This window comes from Sus scrofa, chromosome 10 (assembly GCF_000003025.6).
Source record: "Sus scrofa isolate TJ Tabasco breed Duroc chromosome 10, Sscrofa11.1, whole genome shotgun sequence".
Lineage (NCBI taxonomy): Eukaryota > Metazoa > Chordata > Mammalia > Artiodactyla > Suidae > Sus > Sus scrofa.
This window is the reverse complement of record NC_010452.4, coordinates 49,093,481-49,120,567: the sequence shown is the minus strand read 5'-3', so window position 1 is coordinate 49,120,567 and position 27,087 is coordinate 49,093,481. Positions and strand designations below refer to the sequence as shown.

Here is a 27,087-nt window from a genome sequence, read left to right as displayed (position 1 = left end):
GCGCGGCGTCAAGGGATCCAGCCGCCCCGGCGCCGCCACACGCGAGCCCCTCTGCGGCCACCCCTCCAGCTCCTCTGCGGGAAGCGCAGGGAACGCTGGGCGGACCGCGACCCCTTGGTGGCGAAGGGGCGGGGCGAGCGGGGCAGAAGCTCTTCCGGTGCTGGACTTCCGGCTCCGGGTCCCCGGAGGAGGGGCCACTGGGCCAGAGGCGGAGCTGCCGCCCAGCCGCGACTTTCAGACTCGGACCATGGCCTCGTGCTGGTGGCGGTGGCGGCGCGGCTGCTTCTGGAGGCCGGCGGCACGGAGCCCTGGGCCTGGCTCTCCCGGCCATGCGGGGCCGTCTGGGCAGCGCGCCGCCGCTGCCGCTGTTGCCCGTGCGCAGGTGAGGCCGGGGAGCGCGTGCGGCGGCCGGGCGCAGAGGTCACGGCGCCAATGACAGCAGCAGGGCGGAATGAATGGGCGCGTGTTGCACGAGTGACGCGCGGGGGCTAGGGGGCTGGGGTGGAACGCGACCCCGGGCTGGAAGGGCCTTGGGGAAAGGACCGAGCTGAGGGCTGGGTGCCCGGTTTCTGCCTCAATAGGATTATCCCGCGCAGAGCTTCGGAGAGTTGTTCTGGGGACCGGGGAGCACCTAGGGTGTGGCGAAGGGGCTGTGAGGAGCCAGGTCCCGGGGGAAACGCAGGCAGTTGCTCTGTGTCTCTTGAGGTACCGGCAGAGTAAAGCGTGAAGAGCGTCCGCAGTTGTTTCGAGTTACAGCCAGGGCTTCGGAGCACCGAAACTTAACTGGGATTTCAGAGCAGAAGGTGCTCTGAACGCTCAGAGGTACGAAGGACCGGGGTAGCCTCAGAATAGGCGACTTGTGGAAGACTGGTTTCACCTGTGCTGTGGTTGATTCGGAGGGAAGGCACACCTTGACCAGGTGGAAGGACACGGGTAGGAGAAGAGTGAGGATGCCGTAAACAGAGAAACCTTGACCTTTAAATCGACCTTTGACTTCCTGAAACAGAGTCAGAATCTGAGCACCAACCATGCCTCCTTGACGCTCTCCCCTGCTGCCTTTGGACTCCATCTCGTTTTTCTCCCTTTCCGGTCAGTTTAGCTCCTGTGTGTTGATAAGTTTCTATGGTTCTGTGAGTCCTTTTCGCGCTTTGTAGTGATAAACTCTCAACGTGCACTAGGCTAGGCTCGTACTGTTCAGCCTAACAACGTAAACTTTGTGGACTCACCTTTTTAGAGACTTCTCCGGTCACCGAAATTATGTATATAATTGTGTAATAGTTGTATGTGCTCACCTCTCATATATAAGGCTAATTTATTTTGAAGTTTGAATTTAGAACTCTTGTTTCATTCGGATTTCGCTGTACCCCATCAGACACTGTTTCACATATAGGAAATATGTAGCATTTCTAAATGTCTACTTATGGATACATATCTCAACTTATGGAAAATAGACATTTGGAGAGAGAATGACAGGTAGTCTAGTCTATGGACTAGACAGTAAAGGGAGACAATGGGGAAAAGAGAACCTACTGAGATCCATTTCAATACTGTCCTAGCAAGCCTTCAAATATCTCTGGTACCACAGATGAGGACATTATTTGGAGAGATGGACACCCCATTGATGCCACTGGAAACTTCTTGTCTTTGACTCTCTCTCTCTTTTTTTTTTTTTTTTTTTTGATTCCATGCCCATTAAACAATTATCTCAGACAGGGTACTTTCCTGGAGAAAAAAATGTGCTCTCTCTCTGACTTGACCGAAAGGAGAGTTTGTGCTGATGACACCAATACCGGATATTTCTGATTGGTGTGTCGATGGTTTTTTTTTTTTTTTTTTTTTTTTTTTTGAGAGTTAAGTTTTATTTGGGGTGAAATTAGGACTTGAGCCCGGGAGACAGCATCTCAGGTAACCCTGAGAAACCACTTCCATCAATGGTATTTTTCGTTATAGATTAATACATTGGAGTTCCCGTCATGGCTCAGTGGAAAGGAATATGACTAGCATCCATGAGGATGCAGGTTCCATCCCTGGCCTTGCTCAGTGGGTTGAGGATCCAGAGTTGCCGTGAGCTGTGGTGTAGGTCGCAGACACCACTCGGATATCGAGTTGCTGTGGCATAGGCTGGTATCTACAGTTCTGGTTCAGCTGCTAGCCTGGGAACCTCCATATACCATGGGTGCAGCCCTAAAAGACAAAAAAAAAAAAAAAAAGAAAGAAAAGAAAAAGAAACTGTAACACATTCTGCCTCAGGCATGTGTTTGGACTAATTCAAGTCTCTTAAGGGCCAGATAGTCCTTGCAAAGAGCAACAACAGTAAAGCTACACCAAGCTCTGCCAACAAGCTCCACGCTTCCTGACATTTGTATGTTTTCTCATCCTCCATTGATAGCGTCCACATGTCTTGTAATAGGACAGAAACCAATGTGCATTTGATTGTACCAAATCACTTGTCAGTCTGTCTTGATTCTTACTCAGCATTTTATCTCTCTCTCTCTTTTAAAAAATATTATGGCCACATCCACAGCATATGGAAGTTCCTGGGACAGGGATTAAGTCTGATCCACAGCTGTGACAAGTCTGAATCCTTTAACCCACTGCTCCCGGCCAAGGATCAAACCCACAGCTCCATAGCAAGACAAGCCACTGCAGTTGGATTCTTAACCAATGAGCCATGGTGGGAACTGCATTTTCTCTCTTTAAAAAAATTAGTGTGGCAAGCAAGGTTTGTTTTCAGGGAGAGTTTGTGATGGAAAAGCCTAAAGCAGAATGGGGAAATGATGGTTGCCCACTAGTAGTGGCAAGCTAATGACTCTAGTTGAAGTCCCTTTGAATACTTTTCTGCTCTTCTCATCTTGGAAACTATTGCCCCAAGGTACTTGTAAAGCAGAAAATAGCTTGATTGACTACATGACGTGTTAAATGTACACATCTAAGAGCCTTTTGCATACTCTCTAAGTTGCAGCATCTCTGCCAGTAGATACTGTCAGAAAGATATTACCAGGTAACAGACAGGAAATGTTGGAATCTGAGTTAAGATGTACTTTCTGGAGTCCCCGTCATGGCACAGTGAAAACAAATCCGACTAGGAACCATGAGGTTTCGGGTTCAATCCCTGGCCTCACTCAGTGGGTTAAGGATGTGGCATTGCCGTGAGCTGTGGCGTAGGTTGCAGGTGGGCTCGGATCTGGTGTTGCTGTGGCTGTGGTGTAGTCCAACAGCTGCAGCTTCGATTCAACCCTTAGCCTAGGAACTTGCATATCCTGTGGGTGCAGCCCTAAAAAAGACCCAAAAATAAATAAATAAAACTACTAATTTTTGAAATGACCATGTCCCTGAATTCTTCAAGAGTGGCTGTCTTTATCTTTGGGTCCCCAGTGCTGGTCACAATTCCTGGCCCATAATAATGCACAGTAATTGTTGGAACTACTATTTGACTTCACCATCTCTGAGTCTTTTTAAAAGTAGTCTTTTGTGGAGTTCCTGTCCTGGCGCAGCGGAATCAAATCCAACTAGGAACAATGAGGTTGTGGGTTTGATCCCTGGCCTCACTCAGTGGGTTAAGAATGTATCGTTGCCATGAGCTGTGGTGTGGGTTGCAGACATGGCTTGGATCTGGCATTGCTGTGACTATGGCGTAGGCCAGCCCCTATAGCTCTGATTCAACCCCTAGCCTGGGAACCTCCATATGCTGTGGGTGTGGCCCTAAAAAGCCAAAAAAAAAAAAAAAGTAGTCTTTTGTTCTAATAATAACAAGATGTGATGCTGAGCTTGCTTGTTTGTTAACATTACTTTTTAAGAAGTGCCGTTTCCAGGTATGTTTAGGAACAATAACTTAAAATAGGCAGTGTCTGTGTAACCGTAAATTCCTTCCTATACATCGAATTCCTTTCTTTTTCATCATCTGGGCTGATGCTTTGAGGATCTTGATTATTTTTTTTGTTTTAAGCCAATTTAAGATTTAAAAAGAGTGTAAATCACACTAATCCTTAACTATTCTCAGTCCAATCTAAAGTCTACAGTCTCTAAATGGACAACTGAAAGATTACATTTATTATGAATTATGGGAGTTTTTATTTATGTAGTGTTATAAACAAGTTTTTTAAATTAATTTCTTAATACTTTTATTTTATAGATGTCCTGTTTTAATCTTGTGAAGAGTTTAACATCCGCCTTTCCAAATATGTGTAGTATATCTCGGTAAGTTTGTAATTCATATTGCAGCTACTAAAATTATTAGCCATATTGTGAATAACTTTCTGTTCTAAATTGTGGTGGGCTAGTCTCAAATGTTGTTTAACTAAGCGTCTCAATAGCTACTCTGTGTGATCTCTGCCTTTTCAAAAAATGAGAATACAGGAGTTCCCATCATGGCTCAGTGGGTTGAGAACCTGACATAGTGTCCATGAGGACACAGGTTCAATCCCTGGCCTTGCTCAGTGGGTTAAGGATCTGACATTGCTGTGAGCTGTGGCGTAGGTCACAGACATGGCTCAGATCCTGTGTTGCTGTGGCTGTGGTGTAGACCAGCAGCTGCAGCTCCGGTGTGACCTCTAGCCAGAGGACTTCCATTTGGCACAAGTGCGGACCTAAAAAGACAAAAAAAAAAAAGTAAGAATATAATCATCCCTTGGTGTCCTTGGGAGACTGGTTCCAGGACCCTTCCCCTCACACACCAGAATTCATAGATGCTCCAGTTTCTTGTATAAAATGGTGTAATCTTTGCATGTAACCTCCCCATAGCATCCTACATACTTTAAATCATCTCTAGATGACTTAGAATATCTAATACAATGTAAATGTTATGCAAGTTGTAAATACAGTATAAATACTATGTAAATAATTGTCCTAGTGTGGCAAGCTCAAGTTTTGCCTTTTGGAACTTTCTGGAACTTTTTTTCTTTTTTTTTTTTTTTTATTTTTTTTTTTTTTCCCCCACTGTACAGCAAGGGGGTCAGGTTATCCTTACATGTATACATTACAATTACATTTCCCCCCCCACCCTTTCTTCTGTTGCAACATGAGTATCTAGACATAGTTCTCAATGCTATTCAGCAGGATCTCCTTGTAAATCTATTCTGAATTGTGTCTGATAAGCCCAAGCTCCCGATCCCTCCCACTCCCTCCCCCTCCCATCAGGCAGCCACAAGTCTCTTCTCCAAGTCCATGATTTTCTTTTCTGAGGAGATGTTCATTTGTGCTGGATATTAGATTCCAGTTATAAGGGATATCATATGGTATGTCTTTGTCTTTCTGGCTCATTTCACTCAGTATGAGATTCTCTAGTGGAACTTTTTTTTTAAATTTTCAGTCTGAAGTGAGTTGAATCTGTGAATGTGGGACCTGCAAATACAGAGGGCTGAGAATAAGAAAAATGAAACGCAACTCAGAACACAGTGAACGGATTTTGGTTTTTTGTTTGTCTTTTTTTTCCATTTTGTGGGTTCCCAAGGTCCTGATTTTAAAAATAAATAATCGGAGTTCCCGTCATAGCGCAGAGGAAACAAATCCAACGAGGAACCATGAGGTTGTAGGTTCAATCCCTGGCCTCACTCAGCGGGTTAAGGCTCTGGCATTGCCGTGAGCTGTGGTGTAGGTCACAGGCACGGCTCAGATCTGGCATTGCCGTGGCTGTGGTGTAGGCCAGTAGTTGTAGCTCCGATTAGACCCCTAGCCTGGGAACCTCCATATGCCACCAGTGTAGCCCTAAAAAAAAAGCAAAATATAAATAAATAAATAAATTTTCATTGTATTGTTGAGAAAGAGCAGAATTCTGTTTTCCTAAATTATAATGACCTTTTTGCATTCAGGCTTAATTTCCAACAAGTATCTGGAATAAAGTTTTCCATCATTTCACTCAGCTACATACATATGTGTATGCATAGGTATATATAATTCTTACTTCGAAGTGAAGTTATCTTGGAATTCCATGGTGCTGCAGCTGGTTGAGGATCCAGCATTGTCACTGCTGGGGGGTGGGTTTGATCTCTGACCTGTGAACTTCCGCAGGCCAAAGAAAAAAGAAGTTATCTCACTTAATAAAATAGTTCTCAGTCTTGCCTTTCTGCTTCTCCCACCAGGTTTCATCACATGACACCAGCACTGTGCTGCTGTAGCAAAACACGGAGCGGTGAGAAATACACCGATCCTTTTAAACTTGGCTGGAGAGACTTGAAAGGTCTGTATGAGGACATCAGGAAGGTAAGTTGTTTTCGACGATGTAAAGTTAATCTCTTAGAATTATGGAAAACGGCGCAGGTTTTCAGACATGTGCCATGCCATTACAGACTTGATTCTTGAATATCAAGTTGCAAATATTTCTTGAGCAATAAGTATGGGGCAATGTGGAGGATGCAGTGCAAGTTACCATCCAGAGTCAGGTGATTCAGAGTTGGGAAACTGAAGAAAAGAAAAAAAAAAGCCACAAGTGGCACATACTCGTCCAAAGAGTCTCCTAGCCCTTTCTCTTCAAATCCATCCCCTGCTTTGGGCTGGTGAGGCACTGGGGCCTCTGGGGCCTCCTGCTCCCATCCTCCTCTCCAGTTCCAAGTGTCGTTGCCAGGCTGCCCTGAGTAGGGCCTTCTTCATTAATCATTCTTTTCCCCCAGATTTTCAGTGCCCCCCACCTCACATGGATTCGCAAAGGCTGCTCAGAAATGCTCACGTGCCCCTCATCAGCTTCCTTCCCCTTTCAAGGTTCTACATGCCCCCCCCCCCCCAATTTTTGCAGCGTCACCACTTCCTACCTGAGGGGCCAAGCCAAGGCCACAGAGGAGGAACTCCCCAAACGCCTGCTCTGTGCTTTTACAGGTTCAGCTGCGCACCTCTTGCCCGCTCCTTCCCTGCTCCCTCCATCCCAGGGCCGTCCCTTAAGCCTGGTTAGGTCCCACCCCTTTCTCACCTCAGTGTTCTAAGAACTCCTGCAATTCCTGTTCTCTTGCTTTAACTGTAGACACACCCTCTTCACTCTTTCTGATCCATTCCAGATACTCCCACTTCTTCTAGTTAACTTTTAAAGGACTGTCCCTTGACCTTGTGCCACTCCTGTTCCCTCTCAGCATTCTTGGCCTCTCTCTCTGTTTGGTGGCTGCCTTCTGCTAAATCCAGTGGGGACTTGTGGTTTGAACACTGGACACTGTTTTTTGTGTTTTTGTTTTGTCTTTTTGCCTTTTCTAGGGCCACACCTGTGGCATATGGAAGTTCCCAGGCCAGGGGTCTAATCGGAACTGTAGCCGCCAGCCTACACACAGCCATAGCACCTCGGGATCTGAGCCACGTCTGCCACCTACACCACAGCTCATGGTAATGCCGGATCCTTAACCCACTGAGCAAGTGCAGGGATCAAACCCACAACCTCATGGTTCCTAGTTGGATTCGTTAACCACTGCACCACAACGGGAACTGCTGAACACTGGACGCTGTTGACTGCTCCCCACTCCGTGGATCCCCTCCCTTGGCTTCAGCACATTACTTGTCGGTCTCTAGACCCTCCTTCAGTCACCTCCTAGGTTCCTTTCTACCCGCTCCAACCCACTTCCTTTAGTTTTCCCATTCCAGGGGATTCTGTCGGCCCCACCTCTCTCCCAGTCCTCATTTTACCTGTTTCCATACTTAAGAGTCTCAGTATCTCTGGTCCAGATTGACTTCTCTTCACTCTCACACACACGCGCACGACTGCTCACTGGGCAGCTCCATGGAGTGTACTGTCCGACACCTGACAGACCTGAAGCTCTCCTCTCCCCTATGAATTGCTTTTTCTTGTTTTTTGTATTGATTGAAGGTTGCCGCCCAGGGACAATGTCGAGGGAAGGGTCCTTGATTCAGCCCTCACCACACCCTCCTCGCCTCTCTCTTGCCTTCAGTCCCCCAGCCTTAGGTTTCTGTCACCCTGGCATCCTTCTCCCCTCCTCCCTCAGCCTGAGCCAGAGGTGCCTGCTTTGTGCTCCCAGAGTAGCCATCCCTACCTCCACAACAGCCGTCGTCATACTGTTTGGTTGCACTGTAGTACTGTTTCCTTCTAGCATCTAGACTCTGCGCTCCTTGTAGGCAAGAGGCGGTCATATTTAACTCTGAAACCTCTACGTTTATTATCGTCCTTGGCACCGAGTCAGTGACTGAAGGAGTGAGTGACTGACCGTCTGGATTGCGTCCCCCTGAGCCTGGCTGGGGGTCTTCTGGGTCCATTCTTAGCTCCCACTGCTCCCCAGGGCGTAAGCTCCAATTCTTTCCAGCAAGTCCCTGAGGGGCAGATGCAGTAAACACGCATGCCCTCCTCTTCACAATTCATAATCCTACTTATCCTTTAGTCCCCAGGTAAAGCTTATCACTTCCATGAAATGTTGTTTCTCTCCTCCACACTGATCTCCCATTCTCTGAACTTTTTTTTTTCCCCGTTTGCCTTTTCTAGGGCCGCTCCCGAAGCATATGGAGGTTCCCAGGCTAGGGGTCAAATCAGAGCTACAGCTGCTGGCCTACACCACAGCCACAGTAACTCAGGATTTGAGCCAAGTCTACAACCCACACCACAGCTCATGGCAACACTGGATCCTTAACTCACTGAGTGAGGCCAGGGATTGAACCCGAGTCCTCATGGATACTGGTCAGGTTCAATGACATGAACTCCCGATTCTAAGAACTTTTCATGCATTTAATGTATAGCATTGTTCAAGTTACCAATGTATTATTCACTGAATGTTTCGTATTTTTAAAATTTTGCTTCTCCAACTCAACTGTAAAGTTCCTCATAATCAGGTAAATCATTACCTTTTCTCTATTAACCTTTCACTTCCTTGTGGCTGAGTAATGACTGAGCCAGACTCTGACCCTTGCTCTTCCCCCTGGCCACCATCTTGTCTTTCGGCCCTGATACCCTGACATCCTGCTTCAGTGGTTCCCACACTCCCCTTTTTTCCTCTCCTCTCCATCTTCCAGGCTGCAGTGAGCCCTGTTTCTTTCTCTCTCCAGCTGTCATGGACACCTGCCTGCTGTCTCTTGTTGTAAGTGGGGCAGGTGGCAATGCCTGCTTCAGCACTTGGGCCACTGGAGGCAAGCCAGGCATTGCTTGTGGCCCAGCCTTGTGGCCATACAGCATTGGAACCTTTTACAACTGAGTGTTGAGTTTCTCAGCTCAAATAAATACACTAAAATCCAATCAAAGCTTTGTGAAAGAAATCCCATTGACTTTTTGTGCAGTTACGGTGCCATACTGACACAGAGAAACTTTGTTTCAGGAACTGTTCATATCAACAACAGAACTTAAGGAAATGTCTGAATACTACTTTGATGGAAAGGGAAAAGCCTTTCGACCAATTATTGTGGTGCTAATGGCCCGAGCCTGTAATATTCATCATAATAACTCTCGGTGAGTGGTTTACTTTCTTTCCTCTGTTGGTTTTATTATATTTAGCAAACGCTTCTTCCCATGGTTACCATTGTTTCCTGTTGAAGAAGTAGTATGTGTCTGAGAATTCACTTTGTGGTGAGTAGGTGCTGACTTTGCATTTCCAAGGTCATCCTAGGGTCTGTTCAGGGCATCTTCCTTTTTCACACTTTTACCCAGGGAAGAACAACTTCAGCCACAAACAAACATTTTGAAAAGAATTTTAAAAGCCAATTCAGTTTTCTCATTCAGAAGTAAAGAACAACAGGATGTATGCATACTTGTAAGCATTGTGTACACAGGGCCAGTGGTCCAAAGGTTGATGATTATAAAGTCATGAGCACCACACCCTTGCAGTGCCCGAATTCCCGCAGTCTTCGGCAGCATGCCAAAGGAGAAGCTTAATGAGGCATTTTGACTGTGGGTCTTCAACTTTCGTGTTTCAAATATATATATAAATTTTTTAAATACCAAAATAACTGCACTGTTTTAACATTCAAGGAAATCTTTTTTAACAATTTTTTTTTGTCTTTTTGCTATGTCTTGGGCCACTCCCGCGGCATATGGAGGTTCCCAGGCTAGGGGTCCAATTGGAGCTGTAGCCACCGGCCCAGGCCAGAGCCACAGCAACGCGGGATCCGAGCCCTGTCTGCGACCTACACCACAGCTCATGGCAACGCCAGATCGTTAACCCACTGAGCAAGGGCAGGGACCAAACCCGCAACCTCATGGTTTCTAGTCGGATTCGTTAACCACTGCGCCACGACGGGAACTCCAATATTCAAGGAAATCTTAAAAGGACAATGGATTTACCCTGTACTATTATTTTTTAAGCTTTTTGCCACCTTGCTAGAGTGTCTTCCTTATTTGTACATCATGTGATCTATTGACAGAAACTCCATTAGACCATAAGGTACTGATACATTCCCCAGGTGTTGAACTTTTGCATTGCATTCCCTTTTCTCAGTAGATAACAATTTAAGGGATGCCTAAGGTTTGCCAGCACAAAATTGAAGGATGCTGTAAGAATGAGCACCCGATGTTGCTTCTTAGCACATGCTCCCTTCTGCCCGCAGCCGTTTGTGCCCTGCTGCCGTGCCCTCCAGCACCAGCACGTCACCCCGTGCTCAGGGGTGCCTCCCCTCACCCTGAGACCTGCCACGTGTTCACAGTGTAGTTTGAATAAGCAATGAAATCTTTGGCTGTTCCATTTACCCATCATCAGGACCTCTTTCATTTCACATGGAAGGCAGAGCGACAGAAATGCTCCCTCTCTGGGGGGATGTGCTTGGCCTGTGAGATGGAAATCCTATGAAATCAGATTGTTATGATCATTATACAACTACAGATGTGATAAATTGATTTGAGTAATTAAAAAAATTAAAAAATTTTTTAAAAAGAATGAAAATTTCATACCTGAAAAGACAAAAAAAAGAAATGCTCCCTCTGAACCAAATTTGAAATACCTTTCATGTGGTCACAGGGATTTTTCTACCTTGACATTACTGGCATTTTGGGCCAGATAATTCTTTGCTGTGGGGGCTGTTATGTGTATTGTAGGGTAGTTGGCAGCACAGCTAGTCTCCATCCATTAAGGTGCCAGTAGTTCCTCTCCCCCTGTTGATGACAACCAAAGGATGTCTCCAGACATGTCTCCTGAGGAGCAAAATCATCCCTGCTTGAGAACCACTGGTCTAGAGACAGTGTATGTTTATGTTTTTAATTTCTCAGATTAGCACATGATATGGTTTGTCACCTTCAAAGGTAATATGGGAAGGAAAACTATTTGGTCTTGCTTTAAATCCTGTCAGCTGTTGTTCCCCATAGTTAAATCTTCCCCATTTATCTCATTAACTGTATCGACTGTTGGTTGTACAAAAAAATGTAGAGACCCACACACAGAAAAGACATTGCTAGTTTAAAAGTTCAATCCTGCCTTCCTCAGGCATGTTCTAGCTACAGCTTCACTCTCCCCATAGGTGATGGGAGCAGGGCTTACTGAAGGCACAGCATGGAGGCCGTGTCCAGCGCTGGGATGTGAGTCGTGACTGGCGTGCATTTGGGTGGTACCGTGGCCTAACAATATTCTCCAAGCCCCAACTTCTTGAGAATACTTACTTCGTAAGCATCTTTTAGATCAGGCTCTTGATGAGCTAAATATCTGCTACTTTGATGCCACCTAAAGCAAGGAAGGGGGTGGGGGACAGGGGGAGCTTCTGGAGAGCCTGGGCCATTTGTGCTTTTGCTTGCAAGGGGCAGAAAAGGAAGCCAAAGATTCAGGGCAGGAGCACACAGCCTCTGTTTCTAGCTGATGCCACCAGAGCCCGTTCCAGTATTTCACCTGCTTGCTTGTTGGTGTTGGCAGAATTGAGAGAGGTCTGCTTATCACTTGACCATCAAAGTTAAATGACTCCTCTAAGGCTTAGCAGACATCATCATCTTGCTTCTGGAATATGTATTAAATAGGTTCGCTGTAATCCTGGAGAGGATTTTAGAAAACAATAGAACAGATACCTTAAATAGAGAGCAGAAGGAGTTCCCTGGTGGCTCAGTGGGTTAAGGTGTTGTCGGTGCTGTGGCGCCAGTTCGATCTCTGGCCCAACGATATGCCACAGGAATGGCCAAAAAAAGACAAATATGGGTGGGGGGGGACTGCTTCTATTGATTTTTCTCATTTTCCTTTATTCGCCTTTTCAGTTGTCCATCATGTGTTCCCTGCTAGATTACTGTGATTTCTTAACCTGAGGTCCATGGAAATTGGGGGGGGGGGGGGTCTGTGAGTCCCTTAGAGTCATGTGCAGAATTTTTTGTGTGTTCGTGTTTTTCTAAGGGAAAGTATACATGGCTTATAATATATTCTCAAAGGGGAATATGGCCCAGTAAAGCTTAAGACTTAATCTTTACTTTTCTTCTCTGTATCCTAATAACCACAGTACCTGGTCTGGAAAAGTAGGAGTGCATACAACAGATAATCAGCCTTTGAAAGGGCTGGAAAACAGAATCGTGGTGGGTTCTGAGTCATGCTGCCCGGATCCCACTTCAGTGACGGACCTCTGCCTCTGCTGCTAGCCCAGGTGGTGTTGGTGGAGAGCCGCTGGTTCTCGGCCTCCTCCGGAGGTGCCTCACTGCAAAGAATCCCCTTCCTGGAGCCAGGCCACACCCAGGAACTGATAGATGAGGCTAGAATGCTTCCGAGCCCACAATGGAGTGGCCACGGCTGTGGATGGGCCTGTGTTGCAAAAACTTCTCCCTCACCCAGTCCTGCCTCCTCCTCCCCCTCCCTCAGGCGTTGACCCCCAAGTGCCCTCCTGAGTAGACACCCTGTGCTTAAACAGGAGCATCTGCTTCCCAGAGAACCCAGCTAGCAGCAAAGTTCAGCCAAACCCAAATTCTTGGTCAGGAGTTTTATCAGAGAATCCACACCAAAAAGGAGCTTTATAAGAAATCCGTGTCTGGACTTCCCGTCATGGCTCAGCGTTTAACGAACCCGACTAGCATCCATAAGGATGCGGGTTCAATCCCTGGCCTCGATCAGTGGGTTAAAGGATCTGGTGACGCTGTGAGCTGTGGTGTAGGTCGTAGATGCAACTCGGATCTGACATTGCTGTGGCTGTGGTTTAGGCCGGCAGCTACAGCTCCGACTCTACCCCTAGCCTGGGAATCTCCATATGCCATGAGTGCGGCCCTAAAAAAAAGAGACAAAAAGACACACAAAAAAAAGAAAGAAGGAAAAAGAAAAGAAATTGATGTCTGTGAAATTGCTCTACTTATTGAATACAATACAATTAGTGTCTCGTCTCAAACTAGCCAAATTTGTCCGCTCAGCAACCTCGTGGAAGGCAGCTGTTCTTGTCATTGGTCGTCATGCCCCTGTTCCTCCTGGAAATCCCTTAGCCCTGGCCAGTGGATGTCACTGCCTGTAGTCAGCATGACAGGCCCCTCAGGTTCCATGGGACACAGATATGGTAACCTTGGTTGTACATATGGTCAGGCGGCATCAAATCCTGCCAGTCCAGTTTACACAGCCAGACATTTGATCAGGTAGAACAGATTATAAGACGCAACTTTCACATTAGTTAATAGATCAGGCTTCCTAATGTAAAAATCTTAAATTCAGAAGTAACTTTTGTGATTCTCATAAAGACAAAAGAAATTACAAAAGCCTACTCTAGGAAAACTGCAGCAGAACTGTCATTACAGCACCAGCTCCCATGAATGATTCCTAGGGTCAGGCTACCTATCGTCCCAGAACCACTCCTGGTTTCTGTGTGTTGGGAATCATTGAGCTAGCCGCTGCTGTTTGTGGGGTAGCCAGAAAAGAAATGTTCCTGTCTTTAGGAGATGGCAGGTTTGGTGTCCGTACTCATTATTAAAGTGGATCTTGAAGTAGTCTTTAACAGGGATACCTACTGACATAGAGGAGGCTTTGATACCTGGATGGCTAGAGTAAGACGTCTGTGGGGCTTTGAACATGCTGTGTGCACGCTCTTCCAGCTCCTTCCACTGAGGGGGGAGGGTGTTAATTCCATCACCGAAGGAATCAACTTCTGCCCTGTCATTAGCTATGCCCAATTTGAAAAACCCCAATGCTGAACCCTGGAGCCTGTGGAGAAAGCCAGCCTGGATAAGTTGCAGGTCTAAGATCTCATCATGGAGGTCGATGTCCACATGGGCAAGAGTTCCCAAATGCAGTGCTTCTTCAGTGGCAAGAAAATATACAGCATGAACCCTGCATCATTCCTGATGTGACTGCCTTTATCTGGAAGTAAATCTGAAATAATCGAGAGCCGCTGCTCCAGCGTGCCTGTTCTTTTCTCTTAGTGTTAAAACTACGAATGGATTCATGACTGTTAAGGTCAAGCTTAAAACCGCCGTTCCCTACAGAGACAGGCAGTCTTCACTCTAGCCTGGTGCTTGGCGTGAACAGCCAGTGCCCGAGGGAAATGACCTGCTAAGCAAGGTTGAGTTCACCACATCTCTCCTGCATGCCGTTCTTCCTTAGATGGAAGGCACCTTTGATGTTCTGCCAACAGCATCTTCAGTGTGCCTATGGAATCCAGGAAAAGGGGGCAAGATTGTAGTGGCCGCAGAAAAGGCCTGGAAACCCTTATGGGGCTGAGCATGGGGAGCAGAGAGCGAGAGGCATTCAGGAACTCCTTTAGTGCCCACCACATTCAATCTGAACTGCACTGCTGACAAGGAGACGCTTCAAGGTCATATCAGTAATGTGGAGAAACAAGATTTTAGACAGATGCAATGAAATCAGGTAACTTTAGGAATCGGATCACTGAAAAGGAAACATTTGAGCATCAACAGAAGAGGCTGATGAAAGTAAGAAGCTGTTAGGCTGAAAAATGACCCCACAAAAGGTATCCATGTCTTAATTGTTGGAACCTGTGTCACATTATACGTCAGGAAGAGTCTTTGCAGTTGTGATTGAGTTAAGGATCTTGAGATGAGGACATCACGCTGGATTATCTGATGAGCCCTAAACACAGTCTCGCTGTATCCCTGAAAAGAGAGGCCGAGGGAGTTTGTCATGTACAGAAGAGAAAGCGATGGGAAGGTGGAGGGGCGAGAGGCTTGGAGGTGCTCCCTACGCATTAGAGGGACGTGGCCACAAGTGATGGCCTGCCAGCAGCCAGCAGAGCTGGAGGGAAGGAGACAGGATTCTCCCCCTCGGGCCTGCACAGGGAGCCTGGCCTTGGCGATGCCTCCACCTCAATTCAGGGAAACGTTTTGGGCTGGGAGTCTCCAGAACTGTGAGAGACTCTGTCGAGTTAAACCACCAGGTTTGTGGTAATGCGTCACAGGGCCACAGGAAACTAGTAGAAACTGCATCATTTACATCCTATCACCTCAGTGCAGAGACAGCCTGCCTGGGAGGCTGCTCCCCCTCTGGAAGTGCCTCGTGTGGCCCCAGCGTATCTGACAGCGCAGATGCTTTCCAGTGTCAGTAGTCGAGGGACCTAAATGTGTAGCCAGTCAGCTCGGGGTGGGGGGGAGGTAAAATCTTAATGTAAGTCTCTGTGGATACATCATTCGGCATGTTGAAAACTTAAACTTTAGAAAATAACAACTAGGAGGTGCAGTTCACATCCTGAAGAATTTTAGAGACAGAGATTTGTTTGCTTTTTTTTTTTTTTTGCTTTTTTTTTTTGCTTTTTAGGGCTGCACCTGCAGTATATAGAAATTTCCAGACTAGGGTTCAAATTGGAGCTGCAGGTGCTGGCCCACACCACAGCCACAGCAAACGCTGGATGCCAGCCCATTGAGTGAAGCCAGGGATTGAACCCACGTCCTTAAAGGGATCCTTAACCCACTGAGCAAGGCCAGGGAATGAACCCGAAACCTCATGGTTCCTAGTTGGATTCGTTAACCATTGAGCCACGACAGGAACTCCTGTCCTTTGTCTTTATAGAGCTGTATCCGCAGCATGCGGAGGTTCCCAGGCTAGGGGTCTAATTGGAACTGCAGCCACCGGCCTATGCCAGAGCCATAGCAACACCGTATCAGAGCTGCATCTGCAGCCTACACCACAGCTCGCAGCAACACCGGATCCTTAACCCACTGAGCAAGGCCAGGGATCGAACCCGCAACCTCATGTTCCCAGTCAGATTCGTTAACCACTGAGCCACGATGGGAACTCCCCAGTCTGTATTTTCAAAATGCTGATTTTGACACGGTGGGAAACACAAAGCTTGTTGGAGTTCTAACAAGCAGGGTGAAATGCTTCTCCCTAGAATTGTCAGAGAACGGAACATTTTGAAATAGAAATAGAGCCTACTGTATCCCACTTAAGAACTATCTTCTTTATACAACCTCTGTACATTTGGGAAGAGAAGCTTCTCTGTTTCTGTTGTTAAAGTGAAACTACATATGCTGTTTAAATTTATCTGCTGCCCTCATTTGTTCTCAACCAAGGTGATCCATTGACATGATTCGATTATTGGGGACGGTTTTCCCACACTTGGGGTTTATTGTCATTTCTTTAAGACTTCGCATGATATATTAGTATGAATGGGGGAAAGAGTGTTTTATTTAAATCACACGTAAGCTTAGTGGCGTGTCCATGGGGAGGTCATTATATTACTCCATTTCTGTCTGTGCTTGAAATTCATTATAAAAATGTTGTTTTCAGTCTAATGAAGGGGAAACAAGTTTGTTCTGAGGAGCTGGCGGAGTCATTGTATGCCCTTGTAGGGGTGACATGCAGAGGACAGAGCCACCTTTGGACAGAGCCACCTAGGGGCCTCCTTTTCTCCTGCTGTCTTGTCTGGCTGGCTTTCCTTAGCACCTCTCCCAGAACCTGGGAGAGTGTGGGAGCTCTTTCACAGCAGGAAGTAGAAATGGTGCCCAACTTTTTTGGAAGCCATGACTCAGTTTGGTACTTTGAAGATTTCATTTTAAAGACAGTGTGAGTTGTTTCTGTAATCTGTAAATTTGGGTTCCAGACCGTTTTGCTGTGCTGTGGATATGCAGTGGCAGTATTTTCCAGATAAAAGCTGACACATGTTAAGGCCTAATTGTACAGGAAAAAGCACATCAAATAAAACAACCAAGTGTCTGAAATGGGATATTTATCCTGTGTAGGGGCTGTGTCACAATGCCAACTAACATTCTAAATAAGAATCCTGATTTCATCAGTCAGTAAGTTAGTCACACAAAATAACATTTTTACATACATGTGGAGTCTATGAAATGTTAAAATATTTTTTAAATCCTTGTTTTAATATCTTTAAATTACAAAAAACTCCAGTGTCTCAGTGAGTGCTGCCACTTTACCATAGCTTCCCACCAGGAACCCCTCCCTGCTGACATAGTTTGTGATCACACAAGTCGTTCCTGACCTATCAATGCATGAGTAAGGCTAGAGATCTTACCAGTCATTTTAAGGTAAGACTGCAAAGACCAGCTCAGCAGGATGGGGCTGAAGAACGGGTGCTGTGAAACTTAAGGAAAAAAGTTAACATAAAACAAGACACAGAGACATTTATCTTAAGTAAAGGTGGGAACCAGAGCACTCAAGGTCTTAGGGACCAAGAGCACAGCCTCAAGAAATCACACTGCTTTTATTGTTTTCTTTAGGATTACCTCAAGTGAGAAGGGGGTTGTAGATGCAGGGTATAGGTTTTAAGTTATTTTAAAAGTCACATAGCTGGTTGCTAATTAAGCTTTTATTCTGAACTTTAAGCACTTAACAGTCATTAGCATTTGAGGAAGCTTGGTGTCAGCTATCTGTGCATAGCATCTAGAGAATCACCATTGTGCTTCTAGGCCGGCCTATCTGCAGCTACCCTGTGTGCCTAGGTTTGCACCTTGCTAATGCATATCCTGTTAAGGACCCCTCATAAACCCCTTGGGGCCGTGAGGCTCCTCTTTCTTTTATTCTTAAGAGGACATATCATGCTGTGCAAATGGCATGCCAGTCTGTACAGGTCCTGCGTGCCTAGACCAACGCCTTAAGTCCTCATTCAGCTGACCCTATGAATAGCTTATGCCTTTAGGTCTTTGTTCTTAAGCATAAGTCATTTACCAGCACTGCGACTGTTTTCCAAGCAGGAAGATGGGGTAAAGCAGGACATGATGGAGTTTTCAGCAAAGAACTAAGAAAATATTGTAGCAACATGTCTCACGACATAAGACCTACTTTTTTTTTTTTTTGTCTTTTTTTGAGAGCCATCCCCACGTCATATGGAAGTTCCCAGGCTAGGGGTCTAATCAGAGCTGCAGCTGCTGGCCTCTGCCACAGATCATGGCAACACCGGATCCTTAACCCACTGAGCAAGGCCAGGGATAGAACACCCAACCTCATGGTTCCTAGTCAGATTCGTTTCCACTGCGCCACGGTGGGAGCTCCCAAGATCTATTAACCAGTAGCAATTGGGTATTTCATCAGACTGAGATCCAGTTGAGAAATTATTCTAAGAAAATGGCCTTTATATTTATTTTAAAAATAACTGGAGGAGTTCCCCTTGTGGTGCAGTGGAAATGAATCCAATTAGTATCCATGAGGATGTGGGTCCAATCCCTGGCCTCACTCAGCAGCTCGGGGGACCAGTATTGCTGTGAGCTGTGGTGTAGGTCGCAGACACAGCTCACATCTGGCATGGCTGTGGCGTAGGCCAGCAGCTGCAGCTCCGATTTGACCCCTGGCCTGGGAACTTCCATATGCCATGGGTGCAGCCCTAAAAAGCAAAAATATTTTAAAATAACTGTAAAAGTCTTCATTATTTCTTTTGCATTAAACTCAAGATAAAATCCAGTAAATTTACCTGAAAAATGTTTAAGGTTCAAGCTTGCTTCCATAGGGACACAGTGTCTCGCTGAGGGTTTCAGAACAAGCTCTTGGAAGCCACCTGAAGCTCATTTTCTCATTTGCTGAAGGGGTTTTACAGGATGGGTTATCCCTCCCCTCGGAAGAATGTGTTGTGATCCAGAAGCGTTTAGAAATGTTATAATTGTGACAAATTAATAAAGAATGAGCAGCACTTTACAATTGATTTCTGGACTAAAAGCAGTTGGAAGGTTCTGAGGTTTAGTTCTAGAAATCTTAGGAGTTGCCGGCAAAGCACCATATTTTAAAATTACATTTAAAGCAAGATGGGAAGATAGTCTTTAGGCTAATTTAGTGCTCATGGTTAAATTCCAGCATCTTTAATATAGTTGTACTTCATTTTTCATGCTTTTCTCCTAGATCTCAGGATTTAGAGTGATCACTGGCTTTTGCAGATGTTCAGACTGGATTTTTAAAGAAAAAGTCACATTTCAGCATCTCTCTCACTTTTTTCCCCTCTAAGAGAGAATGTGGTGATGTTTAAAAAATAAGCTATTGGAATAAGTGAAACATTTGGTTAGCATGTGTTTAAGCCAGACTTCTGTTTTAGGTTCAGAAAATTCAGTTGGTTATTTCTTCGGTGTAATTTTCTTGAAATTCAGTTTTTAAAAATTCCCATAGGCGATGGTGGTGATAATAATGATTAAAAAGAAATCGAGGTTCCCTTTTAACTATAAAACTCACTTTCATGTGTCTTCCTGGGAGTGCCGCTCCTGTATTTTGTGTTAAATCTGGGAAATGAGTTTAAATTTCTAATGCACAGGTTAGATATGAATTACTAATTCACATTGATAATGAATATCAATAGCTGATTGGAACCATAAATTCCAGCTATCTTGGTTATCAAGATCTTCTTACTAAAGATGTAACTTAAGACAGTTAAAAAAAAAAGCTTTGAACATGGTGACCACTGGTTCTTTATTTGCTTTTTTTGTTGTTGCTTAGAGGGGGGGTGTTTGGCCATACCTGCAGCATGAGGAAATTCACAGCAGTGACAACACTAGATCCTTAACCGCTAGGCCACCAGGGCAATCCCTGTTGGGTTTTTTTGTTGTTGTTTGATTGGGGTTTTTTGCTTTTTAGGGCCACACCCAAGGCATATGGAGGTTCCCAGGCTAGGGGTTGAATCAGAGCTACAGCTGTGGCATAGCAGCCACAGCAACGCCAGATCTGAGCCACGTCTGCAAACTACACCACAGCTCATGGCCACGCCAAATCCTTAACCCAATGAGCGAGGCCAGGAATCGAACCTGCAACCTCATGGTTAGTAGTCAGATTAGTTTCCACTGCTCCATGACAGGAACACCCCCACACCACCCCCCGTTGGTTGTTTGTTTGTGTTGGGTTTTTTTTTCTTTTTAGGGCTGCACCTGCAGCAAATGGAGGTTCCCAGACTAGGAGTCCAATTGGAGCTGTAGCCGCTGGCCTACGCCACAGCCACAGCAACACGGGGTCCGAGCTGCGTCTGCAACCTACGCCACAGCTCGTGGCAATGCCGGATCCTTGACCCACTGAGCAAGGCCAGGGATTGAACCCGCAATCTCATGGTTCCTAGTCGGATTCGTTTCTGCTTCGCCACAACAGGACCTCCCCCCTGGGTTTTTAATACACTCTTTTGGAATACTTTTTTACCTGTCTTCCCCATTCACTCCTGAAATTTAATTGCAACCCAATTGTAAACTTGACCAACTGACCAAGACCACTGTTATAGGACATGAAGATAATTTTTCAGCCTCATGTCTAGACTTGTAAGGTGTTTCTCCTTTTTTTCTTGTTAATTATACCAATTCTACTTCTTAGTATTGTATTCCTAAAACATAATGTTGGTTTAGAGTGTCTTGTGTGTTTTTAAAATGTTCTCCAAAAGATAGAATTAGCTGTGTAGGGAAGCTGAAGTTTTCATACAGTTTCTCTTAGAGAAATAAAATTCTTTATCCTAGATCCGATGTCCAGTTTTCACAAGATGATTGCTGAGAAGGTTCTAGGCGTCATCTCTGTTAAAAAGCATTGCTTTCTGTTAACTAGAGATATGCAAGCAAGCCAGCGCACCATAGCCTTAATTGCAGAAATGATCCACACTGCCAGTCTGGTCCACGATGATGTCATTGATGACGCAAGTTCCCGGAGAGGAAAACACACAGTTAATAAATCTGGGGTGAAAAGAAGGTATGGCTTTTTGGTTTTTTAAATCTGTCTTATTGAATCTCGCAGTCTTTGGATTACATTTATTTTTAAGGTTTGTCTCAAAAAGTAAAATGTGCTTCCTCAAATGTGCTCTTCCAGCTTTCAAAGTGGTCTGTATACAGATGTTTGATCATAGATAACACCATAGAAACATAAACATAGTATTTCTGTTTATCCACAGTTTTATTTGAAATTTGGTTAAGGAGAGCAATTTTTATAGTTAGCCAAAAAAGCGTATTTCGTGACAGATTACACCTTTACCTTTTTTGTTTTATTTATTTTTTGGGGGGGCCACAACCTCAGCATATGGATGTTCCCAGGCTAGGAGTCAAACCCCAGCTACAACTGCCGGCCTACGCCACAGCAACAGCAATGCAGGATCCGAGCCGCATCTGAGACCTACACCACAGCTCACGGCAACCCCAGATCCTTGACCCACTCAGCAAGGCCGGGGATCAGACTCTCAACCTCATGGTTTCTAGTCGGATTCATTTCTGCTGCGCCACGATGGGAACTCCGGTTCATGCATATTTTAAAGCATATTTCCATACTATTTTATTAGCATTTCTAGAAGGGTATGTGTAGAATGTGGAATCTTGTTTGAGAATGTTTAAATCATGGCTCGAAGAAGGGAAGGACGTTGAACAAATTAAAAGGGAAGAAGAGGCCTTCTGGAAGCAGGCGTCTCCCACCACACATGCCCTCCATTGGCACAAACAAAATATTAAGGTGAACGAGGGTTCCCTCTCCACTCCTTCCCTCCCTCACGTCTGTAGTGACTTCAGAGAAGAGATAGACCTTCATCATTATCTTTACACGCGGGTTTTGCTTTAACGTGCACAATTTTGTTGTATAATCAAGTCCTGCAATTTCAGATTTTACATGAAATGTAAAATTTCAGATTTTACATGAAAAGGTTTTGTGTCCTATTGACAGAATTCCATACATCAGATTGTTAGTGGGAAACTGGCTATTGTGGAGAGGTCATGGGTGACTCTGTGACATGTCCTGCCGTCTCTTGTGTCTATTCCAGGGCCTGAGGCCTGAATTGAGTGCTCAGGCAGGGGAGGGGGATTAAGTGAACAAATTAAGGTGTTCTCCTTGACTGGTTCCCTCTTGTGACTGTCTCTGCTGTTGAGGGCCTCCTGAGTGCAGGGGAAAGGCCAAGTTTCCACAGTCAGCCGCCTCTTTCAGCTGTGAGGTTGGTCTGCCTTGCAAGGGGCCACCTGCCCGTCTCCCCTCTTTTTCTGCCCTCAAGTAAAACTACGATGTGACCAATAAAAATCCATTTGTATAGCTGTTCCTCCACGAGCCTCCTTTCCCTGCCTGGATCCCTAGCCCTTCGCCCTTCTTTCTCTTAACCCCTCACCCCAAACATCCCCAGTCTGACAGCTTCAGTTGCATATGCTGGCCTCTGGGATCCTCATGTCCGGGAGAGGAAAGATGTAAAACCTTTGAGATTCTGAGTCCCTAGCAGCAGATGCTGTAGAGATGGATGATGGGTGTCTGTATATGTGTATATCATAATATGTACAGTGACTTTATAAGTGTGTGTTTACATTTATATCAAAGTATCTTATATAATGTGTTGAATAAAATGATTAATTGATAGACATTCTGATGATCATTGATTTTATTTTTGTGCTTTTTAGGGCCGCATCCACGGCATATGGAGATTCCCAGGCTAGGGGTCGAATCAGAGCTGTAGCTGCCCGTCTACACCACAGCCACAGTAACATCAGATCCAAGCCACGTCTTCGATCTACACCACAGCTCACGGCAACGCCAGATCCTTAACCTACTGAGCAGGGCCAGGGATAGAACTCAAAACCTCATGGTTCCTAGTTGGATTTATTTCCATTGCACCATGATGGGAACTCCTGATCATCACTAATTTTCGATACTAGAGAACTAATGAACAATAAAACCTTTAAAAAATGGTGATGTTGCAAATTCTATGGATTAAAATTTCCGTGAACTCTATTATTTATAATTATCCTATAACACCTATATTTAATGTATATATTTATGTGTATATATATTGATTACAGCATATAATCCAATCATGTGTAATTGATCGGTTGCAAATACAGTGCAGACATCTACTCACAATATTGATTATCTGGTGTTGAGTAAAAAAAATGTTTTGTCCAGGAATGACAGGCCGTGTAATAAAGTGCAAAGAGCATTGAACTTGGAGCCAAGATTCCTTGGTTTAGTTTTCATTGAGAAAAGTGTGGGTTGGGCCATGCCCTGGAGTAGGCGAAGTACTGGCTGGATAATTCCCAGTCCGTGACCTTAGGAGTTTGGTAACTAGGAAAAAACTGGGAAAACAACAGTGTCCAAGGGATGTTGTGCTCACAGATCAGACTGAGGGGTCCGAGCGGACCTCCTGTGGGTTCCTCCTGAGCTGATTATGCACATGAGGCTGCGGAGTGAGGAAGGGGAGGAACTTTTTGGGCAGAAGAAACAGTGAGTACAAAAACACAACTCCATGGTTTTAAGGCAAGCCAATGGTCCAACTTAACTAGACTGAAACAACTACATTCTGAGGCCAAGAGTGCAGCCAGAGGGTCGTTACTTGCCGTCTTCAGCGTTCTTTTCTTCAGCTCTGAACTGGAGAGAGGGGGCTGGGTTCATCTCTGAGAGCCTTTCCAGCTCAAAGAACATTCCTAATCTGTCACTGATTATAACATAATCCTGCTGAGGAAAAGGAAGGAGAAAAACATATATTCCGTATATTCGAGATGACCCGTCCCTCCCACTTTCTGTTTCTTGTCTGAGAAATCAACTTCATTGTTAGCTCTGATGCTCAGATAACTTTTCTCTGAAAATTTTTCTTCTCTCTTCTTTTCTAGGCTGTCCTTGCTGGTGATTTAATTCTTTCTGCAGCATCGATAGCTCTGGCACGAATTGGAAATACAACTGTTATATCTATTTTAACCCAAGTGATTGAAGATTTGGTGCGTGGTAGGTTAACTTCTGACTTCTTTTCTTTTTTATTCAACCTTTGTAGTTTTCCAGGCAAAATAAACTATTATCTCAAATGACCCCTTTCATTCTCTATAGGTGAATTTCTTCAGCTAGGGTCAAAAGAAAATGAGAATGAACGATTTGCACACTACCTTGAAAAGACCTTCAAGAAGACTGCCAGTCTGATCGCCAACAGTTGTAAAGCAGTATGTACGTTCTGTCTTATTTCAAGTTAAAAAAAAAAAAAAAAAATGCCTCCTAGTTCTTTCTTGGGAGCTAATTCTCCTAGAAAAAATTTCACTGGAAAACCGTAAAATAGTAACCAAAATCCCAAGAGGTCATTGAGAAAAGAATTACATCCCCAAACAGCAGAGTACTTCTGCTGTGGTTTTCATTTTTGCTGCCTTCTTTTCCTACGCAGACATTAAGTTTTCATCTTTCCTCCCAAAAATTGAATCAAAATAAGCTTTAAAATGTATTCACTGAGTTCCCCTCGTGGCGCAGTGGTTAACGAATCCGACTAGGAACCATGAGGTTGCGGATTCAATCCCTGGCCTTGCTCAGTGGGTTGAGGATCCGGCGTTGCCGTGAGCTATGGTGTAGGTTGCAGACGCGGCTCAGATCCGAGTTTCTGTGGCTCTGGTGTAGGCCGGTGGCTACAGCTCCGATTGGACCCCTAGCCTGGGAGTCTCCATATGCCGCCGGAGCAGCCCTAGAAAAGGCAAAAAGACAAAAAAAAAAAAGAAAAAATAAATAAAATAAAGTGTATTCACCAATCTAATTTCCAAACAGTGTAACATTTTTAATAATTTATAGTGTCTCTTGGGATTATCTGATTATCACACATACTATTTCTAACATTTTACATGTAAAAAGTTATAAAGTACCGTTTTTTGTCTTTTCTGGGGCCGTACACGCAGCATATGGGGTTTCCCAGGCTAGGGGTCTAATCGGAGCTATAACTGCCCGCCTCCACCAGAGCCACAGGAATGCCAGATCTAAGCCGCATCTGCGACCTACACCACAGCTCACAGCAGCACTAGATCCTTGACCCACTGATCGGTGCCAGGGATCGAACCCGAAACCTCATGGTTCCTAGTCGGATTTGTTTCCACTGCACCACAGGGGGAGCTCCCCGTGTAGCCCCCCCACCCCCCCCACCCCCGCCATACCCACAGCATGTAGAAGTTCCTGAGACAGGGATCAAACCTGAGCTGAAGTTGCGGTCTGAGCCACAGCTGCAGCAGTGCTGGATGCTTAACCCTCTGTGCCACAAGGGAACTTCCTAAAGTGTTGTATTCTTAATAATATTGACCCAGGAGACAATATCTAACTATTAGATTGTGCTAGTGTTCTATGTACTTTTTTTTATGAGTAATAGATCCTCCTAATTAAAAATACAAATGAGCTGTTTTTCTTCTGAGTATAAATTGAATCTGAACCACAACTTTTTTACTCCTTGCTTTCTCCTTGGCTTCCTTCCACTCTTTACATAGTTTTCTTTTTTAAATGTCAGTTGGTATTATCCTTAGTCTGAACTAACATGAGATATTCGGTGCTAGCCCATGAAGGAGAGACAGTTCTTGCCACTGAATTGTTTATCTGGCCATTTCTCAGCTTAACAGATATAAATGAAATTAAAACTTGGCAAGTAAGAGTCCCTTGTAATTGAAGCAACAAGAAAGAAAGGTTTTTGGAGTTCCCTGGTAACCAAGTGGTTAAGGATCCAGGATTGTCTCTGCTGTGGGCAGGTTCAACCCCTGGCCCAGGAACTTCTGCATGCCATGGGCACACCCCCATCCCATTCCTCCCCCCCCCAAAAAAAATAAGGGAAAAAGGGAAGTCTTCTATGGGGCAGATGTCAATTGCTGTGCTTAACATAATTACAGTTAAAGAGAGCTTTTTTCAGGCCTCTCAGGTGAAAAAGTCCCTCACCAGTAGTGTCTCTGGAAAAGTGTCAAGAAATGTGTAATTATGAGCAAGAAAAGAATGAGGACAACATTTCTTCCTAAAAAGACCTAATTGAAACCCTAAGGAATGTGAACTATGTAGAACATGCTGGCCACAATCTTAGCCATTTTTGTCTTTTTATTGAAAGAGCTTTTTTTTTTAATTTCCAGGAAATTGCAAGTGTGTTTTTCTAAAAAAAGAGAGACAAAAATACGATAGACACTAGAATGCTAAATAAAAGAACGACTCATTTATTAATGTGGGCGCCATAAAGCTGTGACGTTAATCCCTCATTGATCATCAGACCCTTGATGGCCCAAATCTTCATGAAGATGGGGACCCATCCTCATGTGTTAAGTGAAGCTCAGTGACAACTCCACAAGCTGGAGACTGCAGTTAGAAGCACCAACAGTCAGTGGGGTTGTTGGAACTGGAACACTGAGGGTCATTGTCCACATGAAGTGGACATCCTACAGGCTCAGGGCAGCACCACACTGAAGCCAGAACAGGAACAGGTGCACCTGGTGATCAGGTCCTACAAAGGGCCAGTGGAAAGGGACCCAGGGAGTTTCTGTTGTGGGGCAGCGGAAATGAATCAGACCGGTATCCGTGAGGATGTAGGTTCAATCCCTGGTCTTGCTCAGTGAGTTAAGGATCTGGCATTGCCGTGAGCTGTGGTGTAGGACACAGATGCAGGCTGGATCGCAAGTGGCTGTGGCCAGCAGCTGTAGCTCTGATTCTGCCCCTAGCCTGGGAACTTAAATATGACACTGGTGTCACCCTAAAAAACAAAAAAAGGCGGAGGGGTACCCAGGTCATCAAGGAAAGGCTTAGTTCACTGACCTCTGCTTAAGAAGCCAAAGATGGGATGTAGCACGTGTATTCCTTTATAGAGAGGACCTCATTCTTCACAGATAAGCCAGTAAAAATGGACTTGCATATTAACGAGATTCGACTCTCATTAAAAATGAAATGTCTTATGCTGTCCACTAGGAGGCATGCTGGCATCGTCCCAGAACTACCCACTTTTCATGTGATTTATTCCTGAGTTCCAGTGCTGTTAGAATAATAAAGCAAAATCATAGTGCGAGCTCTCTGAATAAAAGTTTCTATATTTAAATACCTATGGGTAGAGATATTCCAGAGGTGTTATATATTCAAAATTGCTATTTTTATGTGTTCCTGGTATTTAAAATGCAAAGACATGTGGGCTCTGAAAGGATGCATGCAAAGCAAATTAGAGACACCAGAAAGAAGGGGTAAGGAG

The 27,087-nt window shown here is 45.0% G+C and overlaps 1 protein-coding gene across 1 annotated transcript in view; it reads left to right on the top strand.

Moving 5' to 3' along the window:
- Nucleotides 175-27,087, top strand: part of PDSS1 (decaprenyl diphosphate synthase subunit 1) — a 51,136-nt gene continuing 24,223 nt past the window's right edge. The window contains 8 exon segments of the mRNA XM_005668142.3: nt 175-382; nt 4,133-4,197; nt 6,078-6,198; nt 9,228-9,358; nt 20,739-20,860; nt 20,863-20,879; nt 23,756-23,867; nt 23,967-24,076. Coding sequence (XP_005668199.2) covers nt 248-382; nt 4,133-4,197; nt 6,078-6,198; nt 9,228-9,358; nt 20,739-20,860; nt 20,863-20,879; nt 23,756-23,867; nt 23,967-24,076 — 813 coding nt within the window. The 5' untranslated portion in view covers nt 175-247.